The sequence below is a fragment of the Tachypleus tridentatus genome, chromosome 7 (genome assembly GCF_004210375.1).
Source record: "Tachypleus tridentatus isolate NWPU-2018 chromosome 7, ASM421037v1, whole genome shotgun sequence".
In the NCBI taxonomy this organism is placed as follows: Eukaryota; Metazoa; Arthropoda; class Merostomata; order Xiphosura; family Limulidae; genus Tachypleus; species Tachypleus tridentatus.
In genome coordinates this window covers 179,638,296-179,658,297 of record NC_134831.1, presented here as the reverse complement: position 1 = coordinate 179,658,297, position 20,002 = coordinate 179,638,296, and the positions used below count along the sequence as shown (strand labels likewise).

The following is a 20,002-nucleotide window of genomic DNA, read 5'->3' as shown; positions in this document are numbered from 1 at the left end:
ATAATATAATACTATTACATTATGGGCCCGGCATGACCAAGCGCGTTAAGGCGTGTGACTCGTAATCCGATGGTCGCGGGTTCACTCCCGCGTCGCGCCAAACATGCTCGCCCTCCCAGCCGTGGGGGCGTTATAATGTGACGGTCAATCCCACTATTCGTTGGTAAAAGTAGCCCAAGAGTTGGCGATGGGTGGTGATGACTAGCTGCCTTCCCTCTAGTCTTACACTGCTAAAGTAGGGACGGCTCGGTGCAGTTGGCTAACAACCTACTCACTTAAAAACCTTCTTGAAGAATCCGCAAGTGATTGCGGCCCTATGTTCCTTGATGGAATCGAGTGGTGAATGAATGATGAATTATATTATGACAAGAAAAGTAATTTATGATTATGCTTCGCTAGTTTGGTGGAGACTTAAAAACAACACGAACATAAACATGTAAACAAATATTATAATAACATAATCAAAGAGAGACAGAGAAAGCCGGTACTCATCTATTGATTGTCAATGGTACTTCCACTGAATGTAAACATGAGTTAAATACTTATGGGATATAACAACAGAAATATTTAATTTAACTAATGTTTACACTAAGTTTTCCTGATGTTAGAATTATAAGAAAAACTTTCCATCAACAATTTCAAAGTATTTTAATAATTTGGGTTTGTTTTGAATTTCGCGCAAAGCTACATGAGGGCTGTCTGCGCTAGCCGTCTCTAATTTAGCAGTTTAAGACTAGAGGAAAGACAGCTAGTCATCACCGTCCACCGCCAACGTTTGGGCTACTCTTTTACCAACGAATAGTGGGATTGGACGTTTAATTATAACGCGTCTACGGCTGAAAGGGCGTGTATGTTTGGTGTGACGCATATTCGAACACGCGACCCTCGGATTATGAGTGCCTTAGCCACCTGGCCATACCGGGCCAATAATTTTGGTAAATTAATGCTTTGCATTTGGGAATATAGAGGTTTCAGTAGCAATGCCACATTAAACAAATTCTTGGAGACCATGAATATTCCAACTTTTTACCAAGAACTACAAGAAATTCCAATGGCACCCAACAAGTTGAAGATGTGTTTTTATTCAAAGTGGAATTTTCAAACGCAGGAAATCCTAGTAAGAAAGGCTATATTAGAACAAAGTATCAAATAATTCTTAGTACAACGGAACATATTTATACACTGAACTTTAGACACAATAGAATCAGTTGAACATTACATTGGTCATACATTTTACATTCTTTGGCATTTTTCACAAAGAGAGTTTTTCTTATCTCATTTTAAACACAATAGACAATCAGTTCTGTGGAAAACTCTACAACACTCTTTCCACGTATTACGGGTTTAGAAGTTTAAACGATCTTTCAAAATATTTCCAGATGAGTTAAGGCGTTCGACTCGTAATCTGAGGGTCGTGGGTTCGAATCCCCTTCGCACCAAACATGTTTGCCCTATCAGCCGTTGGTAAAAGAGTAGCACAAGAGTTGGCGGTGGGTGGTGATGACTAGCTGCTTTCCCTCTAGTCTTACACTGCAAAATCAGGGACGGCTAGCACAGATAGCCCTGGAGTAACTTTGCACGAAGTTCTAAACAAAAAAAATTAAATATTCCACGTCCACGTTTTAGCTATTTAAAGATAATAATGCATTTTTTTGATGTACTGAACACCAATGGCTAGTTTAACCTCTTATTATGCATAGTTAGTGCCAGGTATACAACATTTCCTTATAAAATATGGCATACGTCATTAGTTTCAGCTAACTACCTTTTTGCTATATTTAGCACTGTTGTAACTTTCCTTTACAAGTGTCTCTCCTCAATGGCACATCGGTAAATCAGAAGACTTACAACGTTAAAATTCGGGTTTAAATACCGTAGTTGGCATAACACAGAGAGTCTAATGTGTAGATTCGCGCTTAGCAACAACAACAAACTTTTTTTAAAAAGCAACGATCGTCATTCTCGTGGCTTTTAGCGCCAAATTATCACATTCAATAAAATGCATTGTCTGTTCCACGTGCTTCAATATTGTTTTCTGTATATTACAAATAACATTATAAATAACATATTATAGCTCTTTATTATACGATTTAGGTATTAATTTCATTTATGACCTATTATTTTGTATTTAATAATTATTAATCTTTCGTTGTACTTTTGGTAACGTCCTCTTAATCGAATCCACACATCACTGGTAACGAGTACCCGTTTTCTCTGTTTTACTGGTGACGTTCTTCTTATTCTCGATCACAATGATCATTCGTTGCCAAATAACATTAAATGTAGAATACTTGAAGCCAACAGCAGTGTTTGTTTATTTGCTCTAAGGTTATTTATTTACTTTTATTATTAACTTAATAATTCTGTTAATTAATTAATTATTTAATAATTCTGTTATTTCTTTATTGTTTTTTTAATAAACCGTATTTAATATAAACAATTTTTTTATTATTGTACTTTTATGAAAGGGACAGTTTTGTACAGTTTTCTTAATATATGTATTTAGGGCTAATCTGAAATTCCTAAACTGGTGTCAAACCTTGTGTGATGTTATTGGGTTTACGTCCGAAAGTATCATCAGTACGAGCGAGGGTATTCAATTGTTGAAACGGAGCATTTTAATGTAAAAGGGAAATGACATAAGAAAAGTGTACGTTATTAATTATACTACGTTAACAAGTTCAAACATATTTTCGCTATATGTAGATAGATTTATCTGATCAGGTAATATTGAAATATAAAAAAATTCAGTCATATATATACATAACTTCAGACGGAAGTGTTATAGGTCAGGGCGGTCAGTAACTTACATTATAGGTTTAGCCCTTTCTCTCTGATTTGTAATTACTGGGCAGAGGAAGGGTGATCATAAGTAATGTAATACGGATACTTTAAACTGATTAGCGAGACTGATTTTCACGGTTATGGTGGCCCCAAAGTTACACGCATATATCGGGACTCAAACCTTAGACTTTCTGACTCGCAGTACAGCACGTTAAATACTAAATTCGATCTACAGGTTAACGAATGAGAATTTAATTGTCGATTTGTTCTCATCTAAGCTTCTTTCAGGTATTTAGAATTTAGACTAGAGCTCAAGCCTTAAGGACAGGACGAAAAAGAAACTTTAAAACTCGTACAGGTAATCAAACCTCACAGTTCAGTCCTAAGCATCACCACTTTTGCTGTTATTTTGTGAAGTACGCGACTGCCGCCAGCTATTTTCGCTTAGTTTCACAAGTAGTTAACCCTAAAAGACGTCTAAGAAAACCGATCAGTCTCGGGCAGACTTTGAAGTTTCCCATCTTTCTCGTACCAGCATCATTAAACTCGATTTATTGAGATCCAAGAGCATGTACTAGAACAAGTTTACTAACAACTTTTTATCTTGTTGCTGTTCTCGGTATCTGTGATTTAATTTTTAACACGGTTTTTTTCCTTAATATTTTATTCTTCTCCATAGGCCCAACAACCTCCTAAAAGAGTTCGACGTGATAGGTAGCATCATTTGAACAGATGATCTTGTGTTGTTTTTTTTATGTGACAGTATTTAGCACACACAAGCACGTGCACAGAAAATGCATTTTAAAAGTTTCTTTAAGCTAGGAGAAAAGAAACAACACCGAAAACATTTTAGTTTACATTGAACTATTTGGATAGAAATTTCTCACCTGTGCCGGATAAAAACCTGATTGTTTAAGTTTAATGAGCGCGCGATTTCTTTAAGACATAGACACTCACGTGTATGCATTAAATTCCTCAGGAATATATATATATATATATATATGTATATAATGTATCTATGTGCATATAGAAACCAACTGATTTTTTCCACATTATTTAGTTTATTTGTTTAGTTTTACATAAAGCCGTAAGGGGGCTACATGTGTTAGCCGTCCATAATTTTCAATTAATACACTAGAGGGTAAGAAGCTATTAAACAGTACCAATACTACTATTCGGTCTAACTATAGCAGGCCACGAGTTAACGATGAGTACTGTTTAATAGCTTCTTACCCTCTAGTCTATTTCAACTTCCAGCTAATAATGCGTAAAACAAGAACAAATTAACACATTAATATGAGAAAGTCATAGTTAACATATGAATAAACTTACAGTGAACACATAAAGTAAGCATAACATGGAATATCCACGCATTCTTAGTTCTAAACGAATAACTTCTTTTCTCAAAAGGCCCGGCATGGCCAAGCGTGTTAAGGCGTGCGATCTCGTAATCCGAGGGTCGCGGGTTCGAATCCCAGTCGCACCAAACGTGCTCGCCCTTTCAGCCGTGGGTGCGTTATAATGTTTCCGTCAATCCCACTATTCGTTGGTAAAAGAGTAGCCCAAGAATTAGCAATGGGTGGTGATGACTAGCTGCCCTCCCTCTACTCTTACGCTGGTAAATTAGTGATGGCTAGCACAGATAGCCCTCGTGTAGCTTTGTGCGAAATTCAAAAACAAACAAACTTTTCTCAAATATTTCCAAGGCAATGGTGAAAGCCAAAAGATAAAGATTTCCAATGAATGCACCAGTAGAAAAGAAAAATTCATTAGAGATAAAGAAAAACAGAGTAGAGCAGATGGCCAAATAATCGGAGATTGAAGTTTTCTTGGAGTTGAACACCCTACAATTCTTTGCCCTCCCATATTCAACTCCTTCTGAACATAGCACATTACAACCTGCTGACGTAAATGAAAATCTAAGAGAAAGATTGAGAGCTCACTATTAAAACCTGGTTTCTTCCTGTTATTGTTTATCATTTTACTTTCACATATTTCAAATTTGACCTTCAAAGACAATGTCATCGCTACTGGTTGTATTTTGTTTGTGCACGAGTACGGGTGCTTTTCAGCTTTATTTAAAACACGTACGTTTACAAGTAAACATACATAACACAGTTATTTGTGTGTGTAGACGTTTTAGTTGACAGAGAATCATATAGCCCCCTGCTGTGACACCGGTATAAGCCCTAACAGCATTTGTTGAACATATTTATAAGAATAACGAGCACAGATGGCGCTACAAGGTAAGCATGAACCCTAAGTTTCTTATCACGTGACGTCATAAATTATTATGCGATATAGGATGACTCTGTGCAAGTTATTTATTACATTTGGGTTATAGTCGATCTTGCAAAGACGTAAACTAGCACCACAACTACGAGATGAGTGTAAACATTATACCTATTTCTTTAATTACTATGATTAGAAGAAGCTATTTTAATTAGTCATTAAATGATCCTTCAAGAGACAAAAAACAGAAAAAGAACCGAAAGTTTTTTTATTTAGAAAATAAGACGAATCAATCATATTCCTTTACGAACTCATAACGAAGTTAGTGACCGAGAAAGGACATTAAGTTTATTATCGGCTCAAGAATAACTCCAAACATACTTAAATAACTATATACTAAACACTGAAATATATATATAGATTTTTGTCATATTTCATCCATTAAAAAAGTTCAAAGTAATCGAAAACCTGGTTAATGGAATATTTTTTTTACTATTTTATAACGTTCTCTGGGTTTCTTTGCATTTAATATTCATACCAGTAAAATAGCATCCAAAATAAAACCGTCTAGGGAACTCTTATAGGCCAAGTAGCTAATTTTGACGGGATATTTTTAAAAATTAATTCAGTTTAGATTTTATATAACTAGAGTTTTACAAACCACACATATATCTCATGTAGACGATTATTGCCGTTAGGTTTCAGAATGGTCATACAGTTATTATTATGGCGCGTCTCTAATAACGACTGCTTGTATCATTTTTTTCAAAGTTAGTTAATAAGTGAATATCTCTCTATCTTTCACCATTTCCTACTTTTAACGTAAACAGAAACAAAGTTTCCATAATCGCATATGTATAAGTGTCAGCCCGGCATGGCCGGCGGTTGGGGCACTTGATTCGTAATCTTAGGGTCGCGGGTTTATATCCCCCGTCACACCAAATATGTTTGCGCGAAATTCAAAATAAACCAATCTACTAGGTGAGGGGCTGCAATGCTGAATGACTGTGCGCAATGTTTTAATAATTTTTCCGCTTGTTTGTTTTAAATTTCGCGCAAAGCTACACAAAGGCTATGTGTGTTAGCCGTCTCTAATTTAGCAGTATAAGCTTAGATAAAAGGCGGATAGTCATCACCACCCACCGCCAACTCTTCGGCTACTCTTTTACCAACGTGAGATTGGCCGTCACATTATAACGTCCCCACGGCTGAAAGAGCGAGCGTGTTTTGTGCGACGGGGATTGGAACCCGCGACCCTCAGATTATGAGTCGAACGTCTTAACCCACTTGGCCATGACGGGCCCTCACCCAGTGGCACAGCGGTATATCTACGAATGTATAAGCTAGAAACCAGATTTCGATTCCCGTGGTGGGTAGAGCACAGATAACCCATTGTAATTTTGTGCTTAACTTCAAAGAAAACAGTATTACATAATAAATTAATATCACTAAATTACACAGTCATCCAGTGCTACGTGTATACGTTTTTAATTTCCACATCGATGGTTTTTAGATCAATAAATTTTCATATTAAATTACATGTTGACTCCATAAATTATAATTTTCTAAGTTAAACTAACGAATCACTGGTCACTCAATATCACGTGACGGGTCACATGGTTAACATGCTATATAAACAGGTAGTCATAATAGGCCTAGATGTTGATTTCGTACTTAAAAGTTTTGATATTATGAACGTATGTTCGATTCATTGCATCCGTACATTATGTTATACTATTGATTAATTATTTGTGAATTAATAATTTGTAGGCTAATTGGAAGGTTAAATTCGGTGCTTCACATGCCACCTATTCGTGTTTATTATATAAGCACGCGCGTCTAAGTCTTCGTAAGGCATGGACCTCAGAGTTTGTCCAAATCATTACTGTGCATGAGTGATCTTCACAAAAGAATATAGCAATAGTTGACGGTAGATATCATTGACTAGCTGCCACCCTCTATAGATTGTCAATTCAAAATTAGGAACAGCTATGTGTGGATAAACCACGTGTAGCTTTGAGCGAATTTATGAAACAAGCTATGTACGAATTATATGTGGTCTGTTTAATCATAACTAAGAAACAAACCTAACTGTATGTTCACAGGTAAAACCTAAGCCTTAGAAAATACTTGTATCTAAGACCTAAGCTTAACAACACATCTGTAGCGAAGGTCTTAAGTCTTAGCTATGGATATATCCTGAGACTTTGGCCTTCGCTACAGATGTGTTTTTAAGCTTAGGTCTTAATTACAAGTATTTTCTAAGGCTTAGGTTTTAACTATGCACGTACAGTTACGTTTGTGTCTTAGTTATGATTACTATTTGGTCTTAAGTTATAGTTATGTATATGTGGTTAGGCTTAGATCTTAGTATCGGATATATTGTTAGGCTTACGTTTTAGCTTCGAATGTTGTTAAGTTTCGTAGAGCATATAACTAAAAGTATAGTTTGGATCCCATAAATTTATAAATGTTGGGTATTACATTATTTAAAAAGTGGTTAACAACAAAAATGATTAAGGAAAAATATGGTAAGCTACTTTTTAAATAATGGAATACCCAACATGTATAAACTTGTGGGATCCCAACTATACTTTTAGTTACTTCACGAAATTTAAACAGCATTGTGATCTCTTCTAATTATGGATTTTTCAATTTTTATTTCAGTGAAACTAGAGACACTAGTGACATCTAAGTTTCTTTTTCTTTATTTACATATTTAGAACAAAAGCAAAGTATTAACTCAAAAAAGTTATTTTTAGTCTTTGTAAAATTAACTTAATAAACGTTTAATGCTATTTATCATCTTAAATTCAAAATATTTTGTATAGAGGTTTTTTTTAAATCTTTTATACACTCCTTACCATCGAAATTCAGTTTAACATACTCGCTACACAAAAGATATATATTTTAAAGTTTTGTTTAGGAATCGGGCGTGGCCTATTTATTAACTTAAAAAAATATAGATTCAAGAGTCAACAGTTCGTAACCTTTCGCTGTATAATCATGTTCCGCGCTTTGGGGAGGTGGGTATGTTATAAGAGTGGCTGTCAAATCCAAATATTCTATGCTGTTGACTAGTCCGCCTTCTTTCTAGTCTATCGATTATGCCCTCCCCCAGTGGCAAAGCGGTATGTCTGCGGACTTAAGACTGCTAGAAACCGGATTTCGATGCCCGTGGTGGGCAGAGCACAGATAGCCCACTGTGTAGCTTTATGCTTGACTTAAAAAAATGAATTAGCCATCGACTCAAAACTATTCTGTGCTATAACGTTTTATTACGAGACACCGTTATATCTCTTAATATGCAAAGTATCATAGTAAGCTGTTCAATAAATACAACTTAAGCCTAACAACACATTTGTAAATAAGGCCTAAGCCTAACAATATATCCGTAACTAGCCCTTGTGTAGTTTTGCGCGAATATTAGAAAAATTGGTGTCACTGGGTCTGAAGTAGGCAACGCATACAAATTTAACAGAAAGATTTCTGTGAAGATTGATGATGGATTCTTACAGGTGGAAGAAGAATTATTTTTCAAGACGATAAGAAAAAATTATTACTGAATTTTCTTTTGAAGGTTTGATTTTGTGTCAGACTTATATAACATCGTAATAACAGATTAATAGGACAGATTCAAAGTTCTACAATGTAAAACGCGTAAGGGCAGGAGCAACAACTGGATAAATGTATTAGAGTTAAATCTTCGATGGCTTAAAGGTTTCTTAAGGGTTAAAATTTGAGTATTTGATTCACAAAACCGATAGCCCATTGTGATGTTCTTTTGCTCTTATTAAGAAAATACAGTATCTTCAACTGTGGCTCAGTGGTAAGCTTCAAGACTTATAATATTAAAATTTAGGGTTAGGTCTTGCCTTGGGCACAAAACTAATAGACTATTGTTTAGCTCTGTTCTTAACAGCAACAATACTATCTGAAACTGCCACTGACACTCAGTGGTGAATCTGAGGGCTTGAAACGCTAAAATTGGATATTGTTACTCGAGATGAGCAAAACTCATGTAGCCTATTGTACATATTTGTGTGTAGAAACAAGTAAATAAAAACATCTCTAGTAGCTTGAATGTAGGCTTAAGGGCTTTTAACATTGAAATACGTTGTTTGATCCGTGCGCTGAACATAGCACTATCAAATTATTGTGCAGTTTTTCCTCGGCACACGTGCACAATAATTTTAACAACTTACACAAGTAATGTAGGTTTATATTTAACATACGTTTTTCAGCGTCTCCACCAAAAAAACAAACAATAAATAACCAAAGTATTGAAGGTTCTTCGGTAACATTTATCGTCGTTCAAGCAATAGACTTCGTCAAATGATATCTTTCACAAGATGTCCTACTGTTACTTAAGGCGTTACATGCGTTTTAGTTTATAACTTCGTTCATAACGCTATACCTTGGTTACAACTACCATTTTTAATCATTCTAGCATTAACAGCCTGCGACCATGAAAACCATTAGTACAATAACAAAATTATTCAACAAGAAAGAAAACGTTTGAACGTATTCGTGTATTCGTAACTTTGATTATTAAATCGTTGCTAAATAAGAATAAAAAGATAAAACTTGATTTAAGATATCTTGTAATTTTAAGAAGTTTCAAATTTGGTGTAACTATTTTCTCTCTGGATTTCGAATTTTTGGTCAATGGCCAGGTGGTTAAGGCACTGGACTCGTAATCTGAGGGTCGCGGGTTCGAATCTCTGTTACACCAAAACATGTTCGCCTTTTAAGCCGTGAGGGAGTTATTACGTGACGGTCAATCCCACTATTCGTTGGTAAAAGAGTAGTCCAAGAGTTGGCGGTGTGTGGTGATGACTAGTTGCCTTCCCTCTAGTCTTACACTGCTAAATTATGGATGGCTAGCGCAGATAACCCTCGTGTAGCTTTGTGGGAAATTCGAAACAAACTAAACCACCAATACCATCAAACATATAAACAAAAAGAAAATCAGTTTACTGCCTTCTATTAAACAAAAGTAGATGTCTTAACCTTTAATGTAGCATATTTAACACGTGGATTTAAAAGACGATGTGGCAACCTCCAAGGCATCCCTTAGTGGGTCAGCAGTAAGTTTACGGACTTACAACTCTAGGCTAAACTCCGGGGTTCAATTTCTCCCGATACTCTAAATCAAACACGTTTATGGTTCAGTTACAATTATCTCCATTTTTCAGCTACTGGCTAGAAGGAGGGAAGCTAGTCAGCAGCAATTGCCGCCACAAGGGCTTTGTTTGGGTGTTTGATCGCAGTAACGTTGTGGACTTTCATCGTTATAATCGCGCCTACAGCTGAGAGTATGGAGCGTGTCCTACTTCAACCACGGATCCGAAGGTCACCACTAGGTCATGTCTGGTTATTATTATCGAATAACAAGCGTCCGCTGAAAGTAAATACCTCCCAGTGGCTCAGTGATAAAAATGCACAGTTATAACGCAAAAAAATTGTATTGATACCCGTAGTGGGCATAACACAGATAGACCACCGTGTTGTGTTTAAATCATTTAAATGTTAGTATCCATAGGGTAATCTTTTCTTTATGTATTTGAATTGCACAGTTATATTTTTTATCCTTTCCTTACTGCCACTTCGATTCGAAGTCTTATGTTAGATCTTAGTCTTCCAACAGTAATATCAACAGAACCATTGCTTCCACGCGCTTGAAGGAAGGAAGTAGTCATTTGATGTTGAAATAATTCACCAATATAAAAATGGAAGGGGGGATAAGATTAAGAGAGAGGAGAACTTAATCACATCTACTGTATCGCTGGAGATGAGAGACCTCTTTCATCATGGCCGGAAACTTCCACATGGGGCAATTTCTCAAAGTCAAGGAACAGTCTGAACCGAAGTAAACACTCTTTGTCTTTAGTGTTGTCTTATTTCCACATTTTTTTCTTTAGCCATGAAGACACCTCAAGAGCCCAATGCCCACTTATTTTCTTTCTCTCTCCCTTAATATGCACGCTGATTTCACTGGAACCACGCCCAAAGAGAGTCGAATCTAAGCGGACACTGCAAGGAAGTATATACGCAAACACTCTTTAAAGTTTAGCAGAAGCTGTGAATCGAGCGAAATGTCGAACCAATGATCCATCAAAAAATAACTTTAATATTTCAAACCATTCTTTAGATCACCCGCCTCACTTTCATGATGTCTATAAAGCAAACGTAAAAATCGGAGCGCAGTACCTAATGTAAAGTTATGTCTAGTTTATATCTAAATTTCTGCGGAGGAATCATTGAAAAACGGTGGAGCGAAATTCAACCCTTGAATTTAAACGACCGGAAAGCAAGAAGATTTCGTGAAACGAATTCCCCGTTCTGTTGTTCATATGGGTTGAAACTGTATTGATTTCTATTCCGTTCGTACAATTTGCGAAGCGGCCGTGAAAGCGGTTTATTTTTTTATTAAAATACAGTTTTAAATAATATATAACCTGTAGTTTTAAGCTATAAAAAGTACTTTTTATAACATATTAAATGTTGAGAATGTGTCTTTAAATATGAAAAAAAAGCAGACGAGATAGGCCTAGTGGTTTATGAATCTAAAGGTCCATGGTTCGTGTACCGTTGTCGTTAATTGATATTCATTCATTCTGACGCCCCTCCTGGTAGTACAGCGGTAAGTCGACGGACTTACAACGCTAAAATCAAAGGTTCAATTCCTTTCGGTGGGCTAAGCAGATACCCCGATGTGGATTTGCCATAAGAAAAACACACACACATACTCATTCATTCTGGGCACAACGGGGTATTATAAAAATGGACGTTACGTTCTAATATTCGATTAGAAAAGCCCAAAAGTTAGCGGTGGTGCTGTTGTTTAGCAATCTTCCCTCTAGTCTACCAGTTCAAATTAGGAACAGCTAGCGAAGATAGTTCTCGCGTAGCTTTAAGTGAAATGCAAGAAAACAAACAAACAATCTCTTTCAAATAATTGGAAGTTTTATATAACAAATTAAGTACGAAAAACCTTAATATGGTGACTCACTTAAGAAGCACAATAAACACATAATACTTTACTTTCAATGTAAACAAGTCACATTTTATTTTCAGTAATAATACATCATACGTTATGCATAATTTTAGTCACAAAATATTTTATTTAAGCATAATATAGGTTATGCTAAAGTTTTTAAATGCATTATATTTTTACGTCCATCGTTAAAGCAACATATTTTACGTATATTTTAATCATGTCATATTTTACACGTGCAGTTAAGATGTACCTTATATTGCTCTCAATACATAAGACATATTTCATCTCGTGTAACTTGCATGTTAGGCTAGGTTCATTGAAAATATTTACTGTAGTTTGGTTTGGTTTGTTTTGGAATTTCGCACAAAGCTATTCGAGGGCTATCTGTGCTAGCCGTCCCTAATTTAGCAGTGTAAGACTAGAGGGAAGGCAGCTATTCATCACCACCCACCGCCAACTCTTGGGCTACTCTTTTACCAACGAATAGTGGGATTGACCGTCAAATTATAACGCCCACACGGCTGAAAGGGCGAGCATGTTTGGCGCTACCGGAATGCGAACCCGCGACCCTCAAATTACGAGTTGCACGCCTTAACACGCTTGGCCATGCCGGGCCAATTTACTGTAGTTTGGTTTGGTTTGTTTTGAATTTCGCGCAAAGCTGCACGAGGGCTATCTGCATTAGCCTTCCCTAATTTAGCAGTGTAAGACTAGAGAGAAGGAAGGCAGCTAGTCACCACCACCCATTCGTTGGCAAAAGAGCGAGCATTTTTGGTGCGACAGGGATTCGAACCCGCGACCCTCAGATTACGAATCGAGTGCCTTAATCACACGTGATCAGGTCATTTTCTTTGGAGTCAAATAGTGTTTCAAATATTCGGTCATTTCGAAAAGCTTCAAGCCACACATTTGTTTAATTATATGATGAATAAGAGGTCACGACCTTGAACTTTTTACAGTGGTTATGACGTCACACTATTATTTATTGTAAGTTAATAACACGTGAGTCGTTTATCTACGTTATAGATGTTATGACGTACTTTCGTTTGTACTTTGTTTAAAAACTATTACACCAAGTTGTTACTTTGGTATATTGAGATTTGAAAACTTGGCAAGGCATAGTGGTTAAATGCGATTGTCTCGCAACATGTGTGTCCCTGGTTCGAATCTCTGTCTCCATACATGCTCGCCATCTTAGCCGTTTTAATGTTACGGCCAATACCACTATTAGCTAGTAAAAGAGAAGCCCGCAATATTGGAGATGAGTGGTGCTAGCTAGCTGTCTTCGTTCTAGTCCATCACTGATACAGGAGGGACGTCTAACGTAGATAATCTTCGTGTAGCTTTGCGCACGGAAATTTAAACCGAATTCACGAATGACGTTATTGGAAAATAAATACGTTTTATAAATATCCTATTGACATATTTAATGTCGGAAAAAGTTTAGAAAGTAAAATAAAAGGAGTCAGAATACAAACTTTCGTTAGATAACTGTTACTACGGTGACAAAAGAAACCCATTTTTAAACGTAACTTTTAATAAAATATGCCTAGATTCTGTGACAATAAAAGACACATATCTATCAAGGACGTACCATGAAACATACTGCACTTAAAAATGATTGTTATTTTTAAATCGAAGCTTCAGACCACGCTATTAGTCCTGAATTTTTTGGAAACGTTGAATGAAACATCTCAAAAGTTTCTTGGAACATACAAAAGTTGAAACTGATTATAAAATTATTAAATTATCGTCGTGGAAAAATTCATAAGGACAATAAAATGTGATGAGTCACTAAACTTGTAGAGTAGGAAATATACATATTTCATGTAAATGTATGATATAAAATGATCTAAATGGTATATGATACAAAAATGTACCATGAGAATCACTCTCACATTCAAACCTTCGTGGTACTGTATTCAACTCTCCTAGTGAGAAGAAACGAAACTTATTTTATTTCTGTTTGAATACAGTAAGGCCTAGAAGGGCACACAGCAGAGCTCACACCTTCGGTGTATAATAATATTACACATATGTCCACCAAATTTCATCAAAATCCGATCGTTTTAAACTGAGTTATAGAATAACAAATAGAGAGAAAAATCGGTCCTCATATTAATAAGTAGGAATTTATAAAAAGATTCGTGACCTTGTTGTGACCTTGACCTTCCAAAAATAAATCACTTTTATGGTGGGTCGTGATTCAAAAGTGTAGAAATTTTCGTCCAAATCCATTTACTAGTTTTTGAGAAACCTTGGTCACAAATACGTACACACAGGGGGAAAGCATAACCTTCGACCTTTGTTCCCTGTCTTGGGAATAGAATTGATTGATTTGGTTTGAATTTCGCACAAAGCTACGCGAGGACTATCTACGCTAGGCATCTTTAATTTAGCAATGAAAGACTATAGGGAAAGCAACTAGTCATCACCACTCACTGCCAACTCTTGGGCGACTTTTCACTAACGATTACTGGGATTGACCGTGACATGTTAATGCCCCCACGGCTAAAAGTGCGACCGTATTCGTGATAAATCTAAAAGGACGGGGATTCTAACCTTCGACCCGCATATCGCAAATAGAGCGCCATTTAACGGCTACAATATTCAGCATTCTGCTCAGTCAGTGTTCTTCTTTTCTGTAATGTCTCCCAGTGGTACACGGTGCGTCTGCTGATTTCCAACGCCAGAATTAATTGATTAAAGATAATGAAATTTGTGTTTTCTCAGCATTTTGTGCAACAATATACATAATCCGAGTGTTGCGGTTTCGAACCCCTGTCACACCAAAAATTTTCACCCTTTCAGCTGTAGGGACGTTATAATGTAACGGCCAATCCCACTATTCATTGGTAAAAGAGTAGCCCAAGAGTTAGCGGTGAGTGGTGATGACTAGCTATTTTCGCTCTAGTCTAACACTGTTAAATTAGGGACGGCTAGTGCAGATAGATCTTGTGCAGCTTTGCGCGAAATTCAAAACAAACCAAAGCAACAGTACAAAAGTTGATTTGAATTTAGTTAAATGTTCTTCTCATTTCAATCTCTGGAAGGACAAACAACCATTTTATTTTGTTGTTTTATCATTTATTTCAGGGGGTTTTAGTGTACTTTTTTTTACTCATTATTTTTTTACCAAAACAAAGTCCATTGGTAGGACAGCCGTAAATCTTTTGAATGGCCCGGCATGGCCAAGCGTGTTAAGGCGTGCGACTCGTAATCTGAGGGTCGCGGGTTCGCATCCCCGTGGCGCCAAACATGCTCGCCCTTTCAGCCGTGGGGGGGCGTTATAATGTGCGGTCAATCTCACTTTTCGTTGGTAAAAGAATAGCCCAAGAGTTGGCGGTGGGTGGTGATGACTAGCTGCCTTCCCTCTAGTCTTACACTGCTAAATTAGGGACGGCTAGCACAGATAGCCCTCGAGTAGCTTTGTGCAAAATTCAAAAACAAACAAACAAACAAATCTTTGGATTTAGAACGCTAAAATCAGGTGTTCGATTCCCCACGCCGGTTGCAACAGATAGTTCAATGTGGCATTGCTGAAATAAAACAAACAAACGTTCTTCCTATAGATTATTGTAATCAACAAACAATATACTAGTATATAAATGAGCATTTATTTGTTACGAATATAACGCTTAGATTAAATAACCAAGTGCAAAGATGTTTAACAGATGAGTAGCTGGGAAGAGAGGGAAAAACAACAACTCAAAGCCCATCGCTGTATTGGAGCAACTTCTTATTTTATTGACACATATTAGTTTACTAAGTAACAAGCTCGTTGAGTTCTTTGTCAGTAAGCATGGCATTTATCAGTATTGATGTTTCTCCTTTGAAAGGATCCGCTTAACTCCTGAACATGAAAGAGAATCGGATACTAGTATTCATGACCCTTTGAAGATAAGTTCATCCTTGTATTGTGGCATATCCACTAGTTAACTTGTACGGTTCTTGCCACCGCCTCCAGTTTGATATAACCCAACAAGCTTGTTTGAATACTGATGTTATCTGTGAATGGTATCTCTTCCTACACCTTGATATAAAACCAGTTACAAACGAGAGGAAGGTAATCTTAATATGTTCACAGCTGAGCCTCATTCCCTGGGGGTCCTCATGAAGAGACGTTGGTAGGTAGGTGGTAGATACATTGTGAGGACTAGAACTGTATTAAATCTTATATACAAGGTGTTCGGAAAGTCACTGTGCAGTTTGTAATCATATTCTATTCAGTCTATTTCAAGCCAGCAACTGATAGCGATGTTTAGAAACAAAATAAGAAGGATCCAGGCCTGTATTGATGCCAACGGGGGTCACTTTCAACATTGTTTATAATTGTCATTCATATTTACCTCCTGTATTCTATATTGAAACATGTCTGTTAATAAATGTACAAGTGCACAGAGACTTTCCGAACACCCTGTATATATATTCATATAGATAGTATTTTTTATGATTCTATGCATAGCTTATATATCATTACTGGTATGAAACAGTGCACCCTATCGTTCACATTTGTTTCATGTATATAATATTCAGGCCCAGAACACACAGTTATTAGGTATTTGGTTAGCGAAGAAGAAGGCTTACAAAAATTCTGAATAAAGAGTTGGCACTATGTTAAACATCATCATCAAACAATACCGAAGTATGTACCTAGTAGTGTAATTTGTTGTAAGGCACAAAGCTACACAAGTGGCTCTCACAGATTATCCGCCACCCAATGGTACAGCGGCATGTCTCCGGAATGACAATGCTAAAAACCGGGTTTCAATATCTGTGGTAGGCAGAGAATAGAAAGCCCATTGTATAGAACACAGGTAAGTTACTGTATAGAACACAGATAGCCCATTATATAGAACACAAACAGCTCATTATATAGAACACAAACAGCCCATTGTATAGAACACATATTGTCCATTGTGTAGAACACAGATAACCTACTGTATAGAACACATATAGCTCATTGTATAGAACACAGATAACCCACTGTATAGAACACATATAGCACATTGTATAGAACACAGATAATCCACTGCATGGAACACATATAACCCATTGTATAGAAATAAACAAATATATGAATATTTCCATGTTTAAATGAAATACAAACAATGAAAACAAAATACTGTAGTCTAAACTTCATCCGGCGACACACTTGAAACATGTCACTGATTCTTGTCTGTTTTTTTTAATTACTTCTTGAATTTCGTATCACAAACTTTTCAGAAGCTTTAAACTGGAGATCTGTATCTAAAGATTTAGTAAGTCTTGTAGTATGATATGATAAGTCTTGTAGTATGATATGAAGAGTTTTTTGTTTAGTTTCTTGCGTTCATTGATCTTTTATGAGACGGAGATTTTCATGTCATTGTATGTTTTAATTATTTTAAAATGTCCTTATTTATCGTAATTTCAGTCTCGACGTTTGTGGTATTTTCAGACGACATCGAATTCCCCTAAAAGTAACACGATATGTCCGCAGAATATCGAAAATTTTGTCGTGATATTTTCTGCGAAATCTGTGTTCGTGGCCTGGTATGGCAAGGTGGTTAGGGCGTTCGAGTCGTAATCTGAGGTTCGTAAGTTCAAATCACTGACTCTCTAAGCGTGCTCGTTCTTTCAGCCGTAGGGGCGTTATAATCTAATTGTGAATCCCACTATTGTTGGTTAAAGAGTAGCCAGAGTTGGAGGTGGGTGGTGATGACTAGCTAGCTGCTTTCCCTCTAGTCTTACCTAACTAAATTAGGGACGGCTATCACAGATAGATCTCGAAAATCTTTGCGCGAAATTTAAAAACAAACAAACAAACAATTCTGTGTTTTCTGGCTGAGTTCGCGAGAAATAACGACTGAACACGTCACAAATGTACGATCACAACAAATATATCTTTGTTGAAAACAAATAAAATGTACTTTGAACAGTTTGTCCGTTTAAAGTTAAGCACAAAGTTACACCACATAGTTTCTAGCGTTTTAAGTCCGCACACATGTGCGCTATATCACTGAGAGGAAGGGGGGACTACTTTGATCAGTCGCTACTAGTTGAAAATTAGATGAGAAGTTGTTTGTTTGTAATCAAGCACAAATCTGCTCAACGAGTTACCTGTGCTGTGATATTCACGGGTATCGAAACCCAGGCTATAGCTTTACAAGCTTTCAGAATACTTGATGAACGACTGAGGTGGAGTGAGGGGAAATTTTAAGTCAGTCAGAAGTGATCGTAAGCAAGACAACCTCTGTTAAAATCACGTTCCAAACGGAAAAAATATCACGTCACTTAAATTACTCGTTAAAGCCAAACTTACAGAGAACGAATACAGATAACACGTGCAAATCACTCCCAAAAACACTGAAGATATAACTGCCCTTACATATCACCTGACTGCCAGTAGATTAAATAATTGTTTCACTTCACGCACTACAGGTATCCTTACACCTAGATGGTTGACAGTAAAATAAATACTCAAATCCGTTTAAACAATGGATGAAACAATGGACAAACTTCTAAATTGTTTGAAAAATTACACGCGGAAATACTTGTAATATGAAATAATTTGTCGAAAATTTCACATAACATTACATCACACTACTAACATTACATGCCTATCACTGATCACACTACTAACATTACATGTCTATCACTGATCACACTACTAACATTACATGTCTATCACTGATCACACTACTAACATTACATGTCTATCACTGATCACACTACTAACATTACATGTCTATCACTGATCACACTACTAACATTACATGTCTATCACTGATCACACTACTAACATTACATGTCTATCACTGATCACACTACTAACATTACATGTCTATCACTGATCACACTACTAACATTACATGCCTATCACTGATCACACTACTAACATTACATGTCTATCACTGATCACACAACTAACATTACATGTCTATCACTGATCACACTACTAACATTACATGCCTATCACTGATCACACTACTAACATTACATGCCTATCACTGATCACACTACTAACATTACATGTCTATCACTGATCACACAACTAACATTACATGTCTATCACTGATCACACTACTAACATTACATGTCTATCACTGATCACACTACTAACATTACATGTCTATCACTGATCACACTACGAACATTATAATCTATCACTAATCACACTACTAACATTACATGTCTATCACTGATCACACTACTAACATTACATGTCTATCACTGATCACACTACGAACATTATAATCTATCACTGATCACACTACTAACATTACATGTCTATCACTGATCACACTACTAACATTACATGTCTATCACTGATCACACTACTATCATTACATGTCTATCACTGATCACACTACTAACATTACATGTCTATCACTGATCACACTACGAACATTATAATCTATCACTGATCACACTACTAACATTATACTCTATCACTGATCACAATACTAACATTATACTCTATCACTGATCACAATACTAACATTATACTCTATCACTGATCACAATACTAACATTATACTCTATCACTGATCACACTACTAACATTATAATCTATCACTGATCACAATACTAACATCATGCTCTATCTATGATCACATTAGTAACGTCATGCTCTATCTATGATTATACTACTAACACCATGCTCTTCACACTACTAACATCATGTTCTATCTATGATCACACTACTATCATCATTTTTTAGCTATGATCACACTATCAACATCATATTTCTATCACTGATGACACTACTAACACCAATCTCTGTCACTGATCACAATACTAACCTCATATCTCTATCTCTGATCACACCACTAACATCATATCTTATCTATGACAACACTAGTAATATCATGTTCTTTATATGCTCACACTACTAACATCATGCTTTATCTATGATTACACTAGTAACATTATGCTCTATCTATGATCACACTCGTAACATCATACTCTATCTTTGATCACACTACTAATATCATACTC

General features: G+C 36.3%; 1 protein-coding gene across 1 annotated transcript in view; it reads left to right on the top strand.

Annotated features, from left to right (window-relative positions):
* The first annotated feature begins 4,922 nt into the window (after positions 1-4,922).
* Positions 4,923-20,002, top strand: part of LOC143258251 (U-scoloptoxin(11)-Sm5a-like) — a 59,620-nt gene continuing 44,540 nt past the window's right edge. Inside the window, exon 1 of the mRNA XM_076517233.1 lies at positions 4,923-5,030. Within this exon, the coding sequence (XP_076373348.1) occupies positions 5,018-5,030 (13 nt within the window). The 5' untranslated portion in view covers positions 4,923-5,017. The remainder of the gene's footprint in view (positions 5,031-20,002) is intronic.